General features: G+C 39.3%; 1 protein-coding gene across 9 annotated transcripts in view; it reads left to right on the plus strand.

The window, feature by feature from the left end:
• Positions 1-16,534, plus strand: part of SEMA5B (semaphorin 5B) — a 498,410-nt gene that overhangs the window by 386,937 nt on the left and 94,939 nt on the right. For 8 of the 9 annotated variants that reach the window (XM_067473384.1, XM_067473381.1, XM_067473388.1 and 5 more), the window contains one exon: positions 12,056-12,191. In XM_067473384.1, coding sequence (XP_067329485.1) covers positions 12,056-12,191 — 136 coding nt within the window. The remainder of the gene's footprint in view (positions 1-12,055; positions 12,192-16,534) is intronic. The other variant, XM_067473383.1, reaches the window with a different exon arrangement.

The following is a 16,534-nucleotide window of genomic DNA, read 5'->3' on the forward strand; positions in this document are numbered from 1 at the left end:
GCTCAGTCGTGGAAACCCATTTGATGGCTTTGGTCAAATCATATCCTCTCAACTTTAGAGGATGGAAATAGCAAATCTTCTTTGAAAAATTCTTGCTGAGAATAATAGGTTTCACTTTAGGGTCACCCTAAGACAGAAATGATATTAGATAGATTTAAAATGAGAGAATGAGGGTTGTGATGTGGGGAGAGCAAAACTTTCTTGGAGATTGAAATAGAGCAGTGTTTCTCAAACTCTGCTCCTCCCGATGTTTTGGATTTCATATTCCAAAATTCCTAACACCTTACTAGCAGTTAGGAATTGTGGGAGTTGAAGTCCAAAACTGAAGGAGCAGAGTTTGAGAAACACCAAAATAGAGAAATCCACATCTGATTTCTTTTTGTTTGTTTGCTTTGCTTTCTTTGGCAATCCATATGGTCCCTGAAGTGTCCCAAGAGCATAAAAGTGGTCCCCTGATCAGCCGTATCTGTCCACCCCAATTTAGGGCTTTTTGCCTCTTACCCCACTAAATCTTCTTGGTTTTCCCAGTTACTATGTTAAACAGCTCCCTCTCAACTTGTATTCCAAGTCCTGGTTTCTCATAAGATGTCAGGAAGGGGTTTAGCAGATCTTTGTGTCTGGTGAGAAGTAGAGCGAAGAACAATAGTAGGAAATGAATTAAGCATTGCTTTCATCCAGGTCCTTTCAAAACTGCAAAATTGAAGGCTTCCTTTAATTAAATAATGCTGTCAGAATTTCTCTATGCATGCATAGTGTTGCCCTCTTAGTCATAGAGAGTGGTGGTCCTTGCTTGAAACACTTACATATTCCTAGAATATAAGAATTCACTTTTGGGCTTTTTATATTTAATTACCAACCCAGAAAAGAAAATCTGATTAGTTTCTGTATAGGACATGGCTGTCTAGACGCCAGATTATAGAACCTTAGACTGTAATCATCTGAATTAGCCACTTGTGGAGAAGAGGATTTCTTAAAAGTGTAATTATTTGCGGGAGGAAAATCTGTTCTCTGTGTTGTAGCATATGACTATATTTGGCAGAACTGAATAATTGTCATGAGAGATTTGTTCCCAATAATACCCCAAGGTCAGCTCTTGCTAAAGTACTTAGTCATGAAAGAGGCTTGTGAGAACAGTGCACAGTTCAAAAGCTACACCATATGCACCATCAGGGCATCCATTTTTGTCTAGTAATACCTAAAAGAACAAAGGTTAAGGAGTCGTCCCCTTGCATAACCTTTTTTTCTTTCAGTGTATAACAGTTTGATGGCTTACAGAGTCTAATGTGCTTCGTCTTAGAACAAAGAAACTCCAACTGTAGGCAAAACAGATTAGCTGCCTCAAAAATACATGTTTTAGTAGCTAGGAAACAAAAACAGCATGGCTCCAAATTGATTGAAAAGCCCAAGATTTTGTTCCTGTTAGGCACATCCAAACTGATTAAGAATCTCACAAAGTCCTATATATTGTTTCTGTTTATTCAGTGTTATTTTGGAGATTCATATACATGCTACTTATCCCATCATATTTTCTTTCAGGTCCCAGGCTAATAAAAGATAATGTATACTAGCTATCAAGGTCAGTTTATTTTAACCCAGTATAAAATCAGAAAGAAGATGAACAGAATCTTTGATCAGTCTGGATGTACTTGTTCTTTCAGATTTTATGTTGGGTTCAAACTAAACAGGGGAAACATAATTCTGGCTAGATGTGCCCACAGTCTGTTAAAGGTATATGGTAAATCTTGGGATATCTTTTAAAGGGGACATATTAGTCATTAGCAGATGATCATTCCCCAGAGTTCATAGAATCATAGAGTTGGAAGAGACTCCAAGAACCATCCAATCCAACCCCCATGCAGGAACACACAATCAAAGTGTCCCTGACAGATGACCATCCAGTCTCTGCTTAAAAACCTTCAGAGAAGGAGACTCCACCACACTCCAAGTATTTCCTATACTTTGAATCCATTGTCTCTGGAGCAGCAGAAAACAAAGCAGCCCATCGCAATCCGATTGATAGTCCTTCAGATACTTATTTATTTATTTGTCGTGTCAGAACAACCAGTCAAATTATATTACATTTCTAACAGAGCAAAGCAAACAAGCAGATTACAAAATTTGTGAGTATGAGAGTTGATTAAATGTCCTTTGACCAGTATCTGGCCACTTGGAGTGCCTCTGGTGTTGCTGCAAGAAGGTCCTCCCTTGTGCATGTGGCAGGGCTCAGGGTGCATTGCAGCAGGTGGTCAGTGGTTTGTTCCTCTCCACACTCGCATGTCGAGGATTCAGATACTTAAACATGGCTATTGTGTCCCTTCTCAGTCTCCTTCAGATATTCCTCATAGGGCTTGGCTTCCGAAGTATTGATCATTTTGATTGCCCTTCTCTGGACATGTTCCACCTTGTCAATATCCTTTTTGAATTGTGTTGCCCAGAATTGGACACAGTATTCCAGGTGGCATCTGAACAAAGCAGAATAAAGTGGGACTATGCATTCTCTCGATCGAATCACTATACTACTATTGATGCAGTATGGCTATTTCATAGTAGGACTTCCTTAGTTATAACTTGCCAACATTTAATGTTCTGGTAAGGCACCAGATCCCAGCTGATCTTGGAAGCTAAGCAGGATCAACATTGGTCTGCAGTTGGATGAGAGTCTACCAATAAATACCAAATGCTTTCGGTTATATTTTAGAGAAAGGAGCTGGCAAAACTACCAGTGAATATTCCTTGCTTAAGAAAATCGTATGAAATTAATGGTATTTTCGTAAGTCATCAGTTACAAACTGATTCCATACACATCTCCAGTTACAAACAAAGCTAAAATGAACAAGCAAACAAAATGCAGCAAATACAGTTCTGTTAGATCATGTGTTTTTAATGATGATACCCTGTCCAGTACCTTGCTGTTCCTTAAAAAAAGCAGCAGCCAGCTGTAACACTGAGCTGATTTAAATAGCTCTAAGAAAACTTAGGAATGGTGAATCCATTTTTGTCCCTACAAAAACAGCACAACTGGATGTCCTGATATCTTTTGGAAAGAGTTACTTACATCTTAATTTCTCAGTCGTATTTGTTATATTACTTTTGATAGCACTCCATGAACATTTTCTTGTTGGATGTAAATTGCTGTATCCCATGCAGCTCTATATTTTTTTAATGAGGGCACAGTTGCTTCAGTCAGATAAGTATATTTTAGTTTAATAAACCTTGTTTACCTTGTGTGGCTGCAAACAGCTGCTAAGCGCCTTATGAAATATATCCCTGTTTTTGTTGGTAATTCTTTTACTGATCCATACAGTCTGCCCTGCAGATTATCATTTCCCCCACTCCTTCTGCTATCCTTTAGCCAATTAGCATAATTCTTCCAAAAATCCAAGCAGTTCTTTGATCTACTGCCACTTTAAGGCAAAATGCATCTAACTTGCTGGCAGATTCCCATTTCCCCCATCTTCTACCAGCTTCAGATCTGATTGCTCAAATAATATGCTACAAGAATTGGGATTGGCCAAGCGAGGACATGGGCATGCATGCAGATCACAGTGGAGCCTGTCCTTCGAGGACAACATTTCTGTGTATGCTACCAGTAGGCATCACTGTGGATCAATGTGGTGGTTGGTAATAATGGAAGTGGATGGGCTGAAAGAAGGTACAGGAAAGAGACAAGAGTCTGTTGCGATCCACCAACTAACTTGCAGTGAAGATGGCACAAAGGTTGCCATGTGTCATTTCATTTGTTGAATTGTGTCTTGAATAGTGATTCTGATACAGTGGTAGAAGATAACAAACTTCTCTACATCACTGGTACTCCATGTTCAAAATTGTGGGTTGGGAATAAATCTCATTTGTTTAATTTGTGCTTACCATGACACTTCTAAAACAAAGAGGTTGCCTTACATAAATGAACCCACCCCAAAGTGGAAAGCACCAGAGATCAATTGAATTGATCCCTCTCTTTTTTCTCTCTCTCTCTGTGTATTAAACATACAAGCTTTCCACTAATTCATTTGGTTCTCCTTCTCTATCATATTTATTCCTCAAGTCCATGATACTTCTTCAGAAAATGCACAGCCTGGCTGCTGTCACAAGATGTAGTGATGGGCAGCATGATTTCCTACCTCAAAGTGTTATAATTTCATGTATTCCTCCTTTTCAATTCCTTTTGCATGTGACCATGCCCTTATGTTACCTGTCCTCACAGGTTGTGAACAAACTATTGGTAACCTACAAGTTAGGAGTTCTGTCTCCTTTACCATCTGTGAAATGTTGGCAAATATGGCATCAGCAGGTGAAAAAGAAGTTGTCAGTTAACTTTAGAAGCGTAAAGTTGGAAGAGACCACCAGAGTCACATTTTCTCAAATCAAACTGTTATTAACTCTAAATAATTTGATCTGTTTACTGAGTCATACAAACAGGAGTAAAGCGACTGTCTGCAATTGTCCAAATCTCATTCATAGAATCATAGAATCATAGAATCAAAGAGTTGGAAGAGACCTCATGGGCCATCCAGTCCAACCCCCTGCCAAGAAGCAGGAATATTGCATTCAAATCACCCCTGACAAATGGCCATCCAGCCTCTGCTTAAAAACTTCCAAAGAAGGAGCCTCCACCACACTCCGGGGCAGAGAGTTCCACTGCTGAACGGCTCTCACAGTCAGGAAGTTCTTCCTAATGTTCTGATGGAATCTCCTCTCTTGTAGTTTGAAGCCATTGTTCCGCGTCCTAGTCTCCAAGGAAGCAGAAAACAAGCTTGCTCCCTCCTCCCTGTGGCTTCCTCTCACATATTTATACATGGCTATCATATCTCCTCTCAGCCTTCTCTTCTTCAGGCTAAACATGCCCAGTTCCCTAAGCCGCTCCTCATAGGGCTTGTTCTCCAGACCCTTGATCATTTTAGTCGCCCTCCTCTGGACACATTCCAGCTTGTCAATATCTCTCTTGAATTGTGGTGCCCAGAATTGGACACAATATTCCAGATGTGGTCTAACCAAAGCAGAATAGAGGGGTAGCATTACTTCCTTAGATCTAGACACTATGCTCCTATTGATGCAGGCCAAAATCCCCTTGGCTTTTTTTGCCGCCACATCACATTGTTGGCTCATGTTTAACTTGTTGTCCACGAGGACTCCAAGATCTTTTTCACACGTACTGCTCTCGAGCCAGGCGTCACCCATTCTGTATCTTTGCATTTCATTTTTTCTGCCAAAGTGGAGTATCTTACATTTGTCACTGTTGAACTTCATTTTGTTAGTTTTGGCCCATCTCTCTAATCTGTCAAGATCGTTTTGAATTCTGCTCCTGTCCTCTGGAGTATTGGCTATTCCTCCCAATTTGGTGTCATCTGCAAACTAGATGATCATGCCTTCTAACCCTTCATCTAAGTCATTAATAAAGATGTTGAACAGGACCGGACCCAGGACGGAACCCTGCGGCACTCCACTTGTCACTTCTTTCCAAGATGAAGAGGAAGCATTAGTGAGCACTCTCTGTGTTCGTCCACTTAACCAATTACAGATCCACCTCACCGTAGTTTTGCCTAGCCCACATTGGACTAGTTTCCTTGCCAGAAGGTCATGGGGGACCTTGTCGAAGGCCTTACTGAAATCCAGGTACGCTACATCCACGGCATTCCCCGCATCTACCCAGCTTGTAGCTCTATCGAAGAAAGAGATCAGATTAGTCTGGCATGACTTGTTTTTGATAAATCCATGTTGACTATTAGCGATGACTGCATTTGTTTCTAAGTGTTTGCAGACCGCTTCCTTAACAATCTTTTCCAGAATCTTGCCCGGTATCGACGTGAGGCTGACCGGACGGTAGTTGTTTGGGTCATCCTTTTTTCCCTTCTTGAAGATTGGGACCACATTGGCCCTCCTCCAATCTGCTGGAACTTCTCCCGTTCTCCAAGAACTCTCAAAGATGGTTGCCAATTGTTCCAAAATGACTTCCGCTAGTTCCTTCAATACTCTGGGGTGTAGTTGATCTGGCCCTGGGGACTTGAACTCGTTAAGAGCGGCCAGGTATTCCTGGACGACTTCTTTCCCAATTTGGGGTTGGATGTCCTCCAATCCCTCATCCACTCCATCTTGCTGAGGTTGAAGACTTGAACTCGTTAAGAGCGGCCAGGTATTCCTGGACGACTTCTTTCCCAATTTGGGGTTGGATGTCTTCCAATCCCTCATCCACTCCATCTTGCTGAGGTCAACTGTTGGCAGAAGACTTCATCAAGTTCTTCCTCCTGGCTTGGGGGTCTGTAGTAGACGCCTACAACGACATCTTTTTGAGTCCCAGTTCCCTTGATTCTTATCCAGATGATTTCAAGCTGGTTTCCCATATTTCTGTCTTGAATCTCTTCTGTAGCATAAGAGTTTTTGACATATAAGGCTACTCCGCCTCCTCTCCCCTTTGTTCGGTTTCTGTGAAAGAGGTTATACCCCTCGATATCTACATTCCAGCGATAGGAGTCATCCCACCAGGTTTCAGTGATCCCTATGATATCATATTTGTGGTGTTGTGCTAAATGTTGGAGTTCGTCTTGTTTATTTCCCATGCTCTGTGCATTAGTGTAAAGACATGTGAGCCCCTGAGATCTTCCCTTGAGCTGTTTAATTGGGATTATTGTGCTTTTGGTACTTGGTCCTTGTTGTGTTTGTGCAGCCCTCCGTTTAGCCTTCTGGTGATTCCCAGACATTATGGGTAAAGTAGTGTTCGCAAGGCTGTTGTCCCCCTCCCCCGGTGGACCTAGTTTAAAGTGCGTCTAATGAGGTTTGCGAGTCTGTGAGCAAAAAGGTGTTTTCCTACTTGTGTGAGATGCACGCCATCCTCCTGGAAAAGCAGGCCATGGTCGAGGAAGCCAAAGCGTTCCTCCTGACACCATTTTCTAAGCCAGTCATTGACCTGTACTATTTTTCTGGCTCTTGTGGGTCCGTGTCTTACAACAGGGAGGAGGGATGAAAAGACCACCTGTACATTACATTCTTTTAGCTTTGCTCCTAGGGCTCGAAAATCATTTGTGATCTTTTGAAATGTATGCATTCATATCTTTGTTTATTCAAAAATGCACTCATTTGGTTTTAATTTCTGAATTTAAGGTTTAATCCACTCTGTTCATTTATGAAGAGTATTCTTTTTTATCACTTAATGTATGGAAAAAGAATACATTATATAATGGTGATTTTCCCCATCATACCCTACTTTCTTTCTAGTAAAAATACATTTTGACAATTTTCTTTATTCTTTTACCTAGTAAGAAAAAAAGTATTATGTAACTATTCAGAAGTGAATAATCAAATTATTATTGATAACAGCTAAATTTAGATCAAAGAGGACTTTGTGTGATGACACAGAGTTCTTTCAAGTATTCAAAGGAAGGAAAATGTTCCAATTTGTCAGCCATCTAGACAAATAATGGTAATTATTCTTTTAACTTCTATCAGGACTTGTGTCACACTGCATGCTCTCTGCATACAAAATAAATGTTATGGTTACTCCAGTAGCATGACTGATGTGTTTTTTAATCTTAAAACACATTTACTATTAAAGGAGGAGGAAAATATATAATATACATGAATCTTGAAGCTTTTCATTTAATGGGGTCAGGAGCAATTTTCTGAAAAATGGGCAACAGCCAGCATGGTGCATTTTATTATAGAAAAACATGGTGTATACTGATTTAATGTTCATTGTTGTGTAATGTGGAGAGAAGTCAGCAAAAATGTGGCTATTTATAGAAACAACTCATGAAATATTTAAACAGTTGTTCATTAAAGTTTTTAGCAGGGTCACTGAAACCCCACTTTATAGCCTTTGGATATGAACCATTTTTCAACACGCTGGCTTAAGTATGGGAACTTGACCTGCCTCTTGGAATGATACAATGTTCAAAGATATCAATCAAAAGTTATGGAAGGGAGATGATACTAATTATGAATACAACCACAGATCTTCTCCCAGATCTCATCTACTCTCTTCAAGAATATCTGATCCTAGCAATATAAGATAGCAATTATTTGGATTCCTGAATAGAAACATAACACACTTGAAAATTTATAGGGGGAATATGAAGGAGGGCTCAACAAAATTAAGTCAATAGTATCTTTACTTATATCATTTCTCCTCTGATATCTATTTGTGTGCTAAGACTCTGATGCTAGTGAGAAATAAAACCATATGTGGACTTTATGCAAGAATTTTCACTCATTTATGACTTCATTCTGAGAGCATGTGCACTAAAATTTGGAAAAAATATTCTAGCATAAACTAGTTTTAGATGGTGGTATTTGCTTTCTTGGTCCACATTGCACTAGCAGTATACAATACAATTATTAAATTTTGATAGATGGGTGGGTTCCTGGTGTACCTGAGAAAAAGAGGATTGAAAGGGGGCTGAAGACATGGGATGTAGTGTATTCATCTTTGTTTTTCTCAAACAAATGCAGAAAAATAATTCATATATATACTAATACTGCTGTAAGAAATTCTACCTCTTCTCCTAACACTTGTAATTTCCTAGCCCCTTTTCTGGCAGTGTATTAGTATCACAGAGTTCTTCGTTTGATCAAGAAATTTAATTTATTGCAGGGATAGATGTAATATTGGGGAAATGTTCTAATCATAAACACAATAAGAACAACGTGATAGGAAGGCTTAGGGACGAATACTGTAGCATTGCAATATTTTGCAGTGCTCGTATTTCTATTTTGTTCACAATTTTGAAGTGCTTGGATCAACCGTATGGCTCTTTCCAGATCAGTGATTTTATGGGCATCTTTATCCATCTGTCATTCTGTAGTTGAACATCCTTCAATGGGCATGAACGTGCATCCCAACAGGCTTATTATTTCAGCCAGTTAGATTGGATGCCCCACTCCAGTTCTAAATATACACTGTGGCTGTGAAATTCTTAGTAGCTGCTTTGGAAACTCCACTCCAATCTCAAACAATGCATGGTTTTATTTGGATGATTTTTTCTCTTCTTCTCCTTCTTGTGCCTGAAAGCATTAACTTGTCGTTTGTCATTAGCTTTATCGAAAGAGCAGCCTTCCGTGAGCACGCAACATGTCAATAATACTCAGACACCAGTGAAGAAAGGTTTAGCATGTGGTGCTTTGACATGTTCAAAGCCAACCACTCCATTGCTCAGTGAAATGGAAGGATGGTTGTGGGGTGAAAGAAAAAGAGTGAGGAAGGGAACACGCAATCTTGAAACAACATTGTAAAAGTGAGCTCCTGCTTGTGGAGCAGGAGTGGCAAGAAGGACACTTGTTGTCCCATACTACTGACATAGCTCTTAAGACATGTCCTTTAACATGAAAGAATTATCATACTGGAACTTTACTTACTAAATCCCTTGAGCAAGATTAAGCGTTAGAATGCTGATAGTTTCTGGGAGGCAAACAAACTATTAAGATGATAATTCTGTATCAGAATCATATACTCTGCCCTCATTGGGCTCCTCCTTATCACAAAGTAAGACTCATATTATCTTGCTTCTGAATATGCAGCCATCCTTACCTTCACTTTTGCTGCGGTTAGGGGCACAGGATTCTCATAAATGTGGAAAAACAATGAGTAAAAACAAAATTGCTTTTTTCTTACCTGAACGCAGGCATGTAACCGGGAGGGGGAGGGGGGGGCTTGAGGGGCTTTAGCCCCCCCCCCCCCCGAAATTCTCATGGTGGTTCGCGAAAAGGCCTTACTGGTGCATTATTTAAACTGTTATGTTTATTCATATGATCACCATAATCAATATATCCCATATGCATGGGGGTATTGGGGTAATGATACAAAAGGTTTGCTAGGGTAAACCCTCTTTCACTCAGACTCAGCCCCCCCCCCGAACCCCCCCTGGACCCCCCCTGAAAATTTTTTAGCCCCCCCCCCCCCCCCCGAAACGAAATCCTGGCTACGGGCCTGCCTGAAAGAACACCTATCTAGGAATCTCTAGTTCCTCCAAAAACTGTATTATCAACTTCCAATTGAATCATTATGGATGATCTAAAACTGCCTGGAGAAGTGTTCTCTAGGAATCTCTAGATCCTCCAACACTACTCTATATTTAACTTCCACCAGTATTTGACCGTAGATTGTGCTGAACCCAGAGATTCCTGGCAAAACTATATTAATCAAATCTGCAAAAGTGAAATCTGCAAATGTGGAAGGCTGATTGTAGTACGTATATATATTTAAAGAGAAAAATATTTTCTTCATTTGTTGCCTGTCTTTAAAAAGCGCACAGCTTGCACTATGTATTCTTATGTAATTACTGGTTTAGTAAAAAAAATGTTCTTTTCATAGCCGTTAAAATCGCTACCATTAGCAACCCGATATGTGGAACAATCATTCAAACATTTACTCATCACAATGACGAAGTCTTTCATGCTGTTCTGAAAGGGCCTTGTATATTTTTAGTCTCTTCTTTCCAGTTTCAAACCGATTTCCTCTTCTTTACATGTCCTCTTTCTCTCAGCCTTGTAAAATAACAGTAAAATGTTTGCAATCCTCTTTTGGATTTTTACAAGCGTGATCCCTTCATCTGTAAGTGAAGTGAATGACTAGGAAAATTACATCTTATTTCCTCATATATTAACCAGCTATAGTTGTGGCACACCTTGAAGATTTGTTTGTGAAAGAAGATAAGGAAAGTAATATATGATATATGAGAAAATGTGTGGGGGACATAAATAAGGAAGAGAAGAGAGATAAGACAGTTCCACTGAGATACAGAATATCTAGGAAGTGAATTGGTTTTGCTGCGTTTTATGACCTATATTGAAATGATGTAGGAGGTGGAAATAGTTGCTGCTGCCACCATTCCATTTCTACCCTCAAAATATATATCTTGACAATGCATTTCAATGACTGAGTGTTCTCCTGTTCAGTTGAGCAGTTGACTTCAAATTGAGAGTGATTGGAGTGTGTGTTGAGTAATCACGCTGATTAAGTGACCACAGCTTCAGTTTTTACTGGTAACCAATCCACATTAAGTGATCTTGAATGCACACTCGGAGGCATGCTGACTTAGCTCCACTTGTCCATTCTAAAGGGCAAGTGCTGCTGCCAGATGAACATAGTTAGAAGCAAGGGTCTGAAGAGATTTTCTCTTAGATGACACTTGTATAGTCAAAATCTATGTAAGCAGCTATTGGAATGGACAACTACTTGTAGAGAGACTGGCAGGATAGAATGAAAGAGTGAAGGATATTGATAGTTTCGAACACTCTGGAATAGTCGTTTTATTCCTATTTTCCTTCCCACCCACCAGGAAATCATGACATTCCCACATAGTTTTATGTTCAGCTCCTGCATCCTAGGATCTTGGTTTCTTTTCATCCTTTTCCCCCAAGGTTTTCATACTTTTAAAGCCATATTGTATTAATATTATGCAGAATATGTTTATGTGTATTTCTGCACAGCAGGAGGGCAGGACTGGATGACCCTTGTGATCTCTTACTTCTCAATTGTTTTTTATCACAAATCACTCCCAGCTGCCATTTTTCTTACTTGCTCTTATTCACTGTACATTTGTAAGTTCCTATCATAGCCCTGAGCAAATGGAATAGACATAAAACATTCACTGTCCAAAGGTTTTGAGAGTCTCCAGACTATTTTAATAGAAATAGTTGCACTTTTTAGAGATGGTATTAATAACTGGCAGTGGAACCTATGAAGCTTAAAATTAAATCTCACCTTGACAAATAAGCCAAAGGTTTAAAAACGGACCCATTAATAATCAATCTGAATTGATGGCGTATCGGTCTTAACATTCCTTGCAAATTAAACTATGTGTAACTTTTCATATCATAATTCCTTCTTCCAGTCTTAAGTCATCTATAGTGTTCAAGAGGAGCTTTTCAGCATTTCCTAATTGTCATCTAATCCCCGTAGATGCTTTTCCTCTCTTCTGAGGCTTGAAACTCTCTGTACTTTTTCTTAGTAATTTACATGCAATTTATTTTAGTAAGATTTGATGTCTGTCATGATGAAAGTGTCAATGTTTCAAAGATTAAATTGATTTTCTTCCTTTCTCCATCCTTTTGCCCTTGTTTCCAGAAACAGTATTGCTGCTTCAGCAGTGTGTGCCTTCAACCTGAGTGCTATTACACAATCTTTTAATGGGCCTTTCCGATACCAAGAAAATCCAAGATCTGCATGGCTGCCAACAATCAACCCCATCACAAATTTTCAGGTATTTTAATGCCATTTTGCCTCATTCGTAACCCTGCTTTTTTTTTTCTTAAAATGAAACAGTTCAAATTTACCAATATGGTATAAGCAGGAAGGGATAGGGTCAGGAAAGTTCATATTCCTATGACATTGTGAGTTATCTCAGTGCCAGTTCTTGTGTTATATGGAACACATATACAAGCTGACTGTACATATAATTCAAATGTTTGAGGGGGGAAGTTCTCTCTATATTCATTTTTTAAATCCCAACTGAAAGTCTTCATCAGTAGATCTGTGCCTGCTATTGATCCATGTAGAAACATTTATGGGCAGTTTTCTTTTCTCTTGGCCTATTATAGTCTCCATAGGATCATGTCCCCTTTCATTGTCAGCTTTGTGTTTTCACCCTACTCTCAACTGTATTGATACTTTTGAGACCCCAGTCATAAATAATGTGTGGCGTAATTACTATATGTGAAGGAGAGACCACAGGTGGGATGGGTGGGAGCTGCCAACCCCCCCCCCCCCCACCCCCATTATCCTCAGCTATCACAAAATATTTGTATGAGTACTTATATATCAGCTCCATTGCTTGCTGAGAAAACCCTGGCTTCTCATACATTCAGATATTATTTCTTTCTGGTTGTTAGAGCAAACCAATATTCTTTTACTCGGGGAATGTTCTAGAGCAGTGTTTTTCTCAGGAAATCAGACAGTATAGAATTGTGATATCCCCCACCCCAGTGTGCAGAGAACTGTCACCAACCCCCCCCCCCCCCCCCCGATACAGATACAACTGTTTCTTTCCTGTAAAAATGCAGGGGACCAATAGCCAATGGATCTGAGACTGGCTTTAAATCTAGTACTGTTTTAGATTCTTTTCTAGAATTGGGAACACCTTTTATTTTCCCTTTATATACTGTATCACTTCCTCTTGAACCTCATTAAGAAACAATTTTAAATATTCCATGATTTACTGTGCTGTTTTGTGCTTAAATTTACTCTTTTCATATGCTGAATAGATGGGCATGACAAAGCCAATGAATTAGAAAAGGAAGGCTTTGCCTGCAAATGTTTAAAACAGCAATGGGGTGGTAGTAATGGTGTCACTCTCTTAATATGACATAACCTTGAAGAAGGATTGTAGGACCCTTCGTTCCAGAAGGTATAATGATATCTCAACCACTATTACCATTGTTTTCCCTCTCACGTGATATGTGGTTTTAGCAGTAATGGTATGACCAATGGTAATGTTTTTTAAGGCTAACCTGCAAAGTGTCTGACATCAGGGATTGGCATTGCTGTACATCTACTGAGGTCCATACCTCATACTGACCTTCTGCTGATTGTTGTTATCACGTGACGCTTCTGTTGTTCCACTTGCTGTCATTAATTGTTCTCTGCTTCTAGTTTAGAGAGAAAGTGACAGTGAGTGATAGGAAACAGGAAAGAAAAAGCATCTGATTTCACATTTGTTCTTCCCACCAAGCAGCATTAAGAATTAAGGTGAAAGGGTGAGTGAGTTATGGCAGCAAGAAGGCTTTCACATGGCAACTTGACACGCAGAGCCAGGACTGTTACTTCACTCACATAAGATCACTTGCTTCATAAATTGTTCCAAGGCGTGTCAGTCAGTCATGTGAAAGAGTTTACACACTGCAAAAGTAGTGATTTAAATTTGTTTACGCTTATGCAGCACATAAGCTACTGGACTGGAACTTGAGAGAGCTGGCTTGAAGTCTGTTGCTAAGATTCCTTATTTGAAAAAGGAGGAACTAAGGAGTTGTTAATGACATTTCTCACAAGAAAAGGGGGTTATGGAGAAACAGGAGGGATCACGAACTCCTTTTGGAATATTAAGACTAGACCTCGATGGCAGTTAGTATGTAATATAAGATTTATCAATAAATGCTTCAAGAATTTATTGAAAGCTTTCATGGCCAGAATCACTGGGTTGTTGTAGGTTTTCCAGGCTGTATGGCCATGTTTTAGAAGCAGTCTCTCCTGATGTTTCACCTGCATCTATGGCAGGCATCCTCAGAGGTTCAATGCTTCAAGCTTTTTTAAAAAATGTTTAGTAGAGGTCAGTTTCAAAAGTTGGAAAGGAGAATAACCTCTTTGAGTTCACCACCCTTCTTTCCATCTTTTTTGGTTAATCTACAGCAGTATATCAAGTTGTTTTATGGTACCTTGGGATTCTGCAAGTGCCTGGATGCAAAGGCTGGAAAAGGTCTGGCTGTATTCATTTATAGCTTTTGACTTTCAAGTTTTAAAGCAAAGCTGAGGAACCTGTGACCCTCCAGGTATTGATATGCGTTCATTCCCCTAAGGCCTAGTATGCCCAGCCAACAGTAAGGAATGTGCAAGAGATAGATCATTAACATTTTTACATACTTTGCCAATCCCGTTTTGAGGAGAGCTTCAAGAAGGGAGAGTATAATTTCTGGACCTGAATTGACCTATAGGCTGAAAAAGCAAGTGTGCCATCTATGAAGATTCTTGACTTCATAATGCAGACATCGTGTTCTATAATATGAATAGAATATATAAATGAATATACTAGCTGCCCTCTCTCTTTGGCTCACTGGAGCAATTGAGGGCCTTTTATATTGCATATTTATTCCTTCCTCATGAGTGATAAGACATATTTCACACTAGCTTTGGGCTTCAAAAGTATGAAGCCTTTGTTGCAGAGGAGGTGTGAAAAGACTACAGAACCAAGATGAGAATTTTACAGAAAAAAAGGAACGTATGCGGTGAGCGACAGCAAAATTGCAAAAAGAGATTAGAAAATATTTCAGGTACAAGAGGAACAAGAGGTCAATGAAGGGCCTTCAGGAGATGACAAAGGTAATTTAATGGCTGAGAAGAAACTATCCAAGGAAAATTAATTCTTTACTTTGTTGTTTGAAGGGTGAAAGAACAATACCAGAAACTTTTCCTCTTGAAAAAGGAAGGAAAAATAATAAATCAGGACATATGATATGAATCAACACTGAGTGTGTGTCGTTATTGGGTTCTATGGCAGGAAGTAGGGAATCGCCCATGCCCACACAAATGAAAATTAGAGCTAAACAACTGGAAAATGTAATGGCACTTAACTTTGCACCACCAGCTAAATTCCAAGAGCAGAAGATGCAGTTAATTACATATCCAGGCATTTGCATGCCTTCTTCAGTGATGGTTCATGTGGAAAGTCTAGGATTAATTATGAGAAAATATCTAAACTACAGTTGACAAGTGGCATACAAATGACAAGACAATACCTTAAATTTTAGAAACCCACCAGGAAGTATCTAGAACACAAATTTGGTGAATGGTCAGATGTTGTTGAATTGCAACTTCTAGCAGTTTTAGCCAACTTAGCCACTGGTGAGGAATGCTTGGAAGTGTGGCCCAGCAACTTCTAGAAGACCAAATTATCACAACCCCAATCTAGCTCTATTGGTAGATATATGGAAGCAGTACAGAAATTGATTAAATAAATAAGCAGAAGTTCTCAAAAAGATACCTGAACAAGCTAAATAAATTCACACTATCTGATATAAAAGGATGCTTGCCTGGTTCAAATCAGCTCTAGCTGGCGCAGCTCGGGCTCTGTATTTATCTTGTAAACATAATGAATGATGAACCGATAAGAAAGTCTATCTGGATTTGTCATGCCCTGCTGTGTATTATGGATGTAAACAGTGTCTAGTTAAAGTATTTGGATTGCTCACAAGATCCATTTCTTGGAAGTGAACCAAGGCAAAGAGGTATAGTTTTTCCTCCTTAAGGTTTTCTTCCTTTTTATATGAAGAAAACCTTAGGACCATTTTAGGACCATTTTAGATGAATGTGATAGTGTGGTCCTCAGCTACCAGAATGGGAATTAGGTTACGGTCCATCCATTTGACTTAAAATAAGAGCATAAATACTGAGTGTGAGAGAGAACAAGAAAGACGTAGTAAGATTTTTCAGGACTTACTTACAAATGTTCTTAAATCTAAAGTGATATTTCAAAGCCTCTGAAAGATTTAAGGAATAGAGTCTGGACAATGTATGCTGTGTCATGTGACTGTATTCCTTTTCTTCAGGCAGTTTTAAATTTCTAATCCAGGGCTGCATGTCTTGGATACTCACTTGCAAGGATGGTCTGTTACAAACTGTTGAAGTTTTGTTCTGAGTAAAGCATACATGGCATTACGCTTTGTCCCATACTCAAATAAATTAACCTTTTGACTGGCCAGAGGACTGCTATTTCGGCATGTTGTTGTTGTACAGGAAGAAGAAACAAACTTTTTAGGAGTAATATACATTTAGTAGGAGAACTCAATCTAATGTAGGATCCATGTTAAAGTAAACACCACTGCTGTGGAGGAATCA

The sequence above is a fragment of the Anolis sagrei genome, chromosome 1 (assembly GCF_037176765.1).
Source record: "Anolis sagrei isolate rAnoSag1 chromosome 1, rAnoSag1.mat, whole genome shotgun sequence".
Lineage (NCBI taxonomy): Eukaryota > Metazoa > Chordata > Lepidosauria > Squamata > Dactyloidae > Anolis > Anolis sagrei.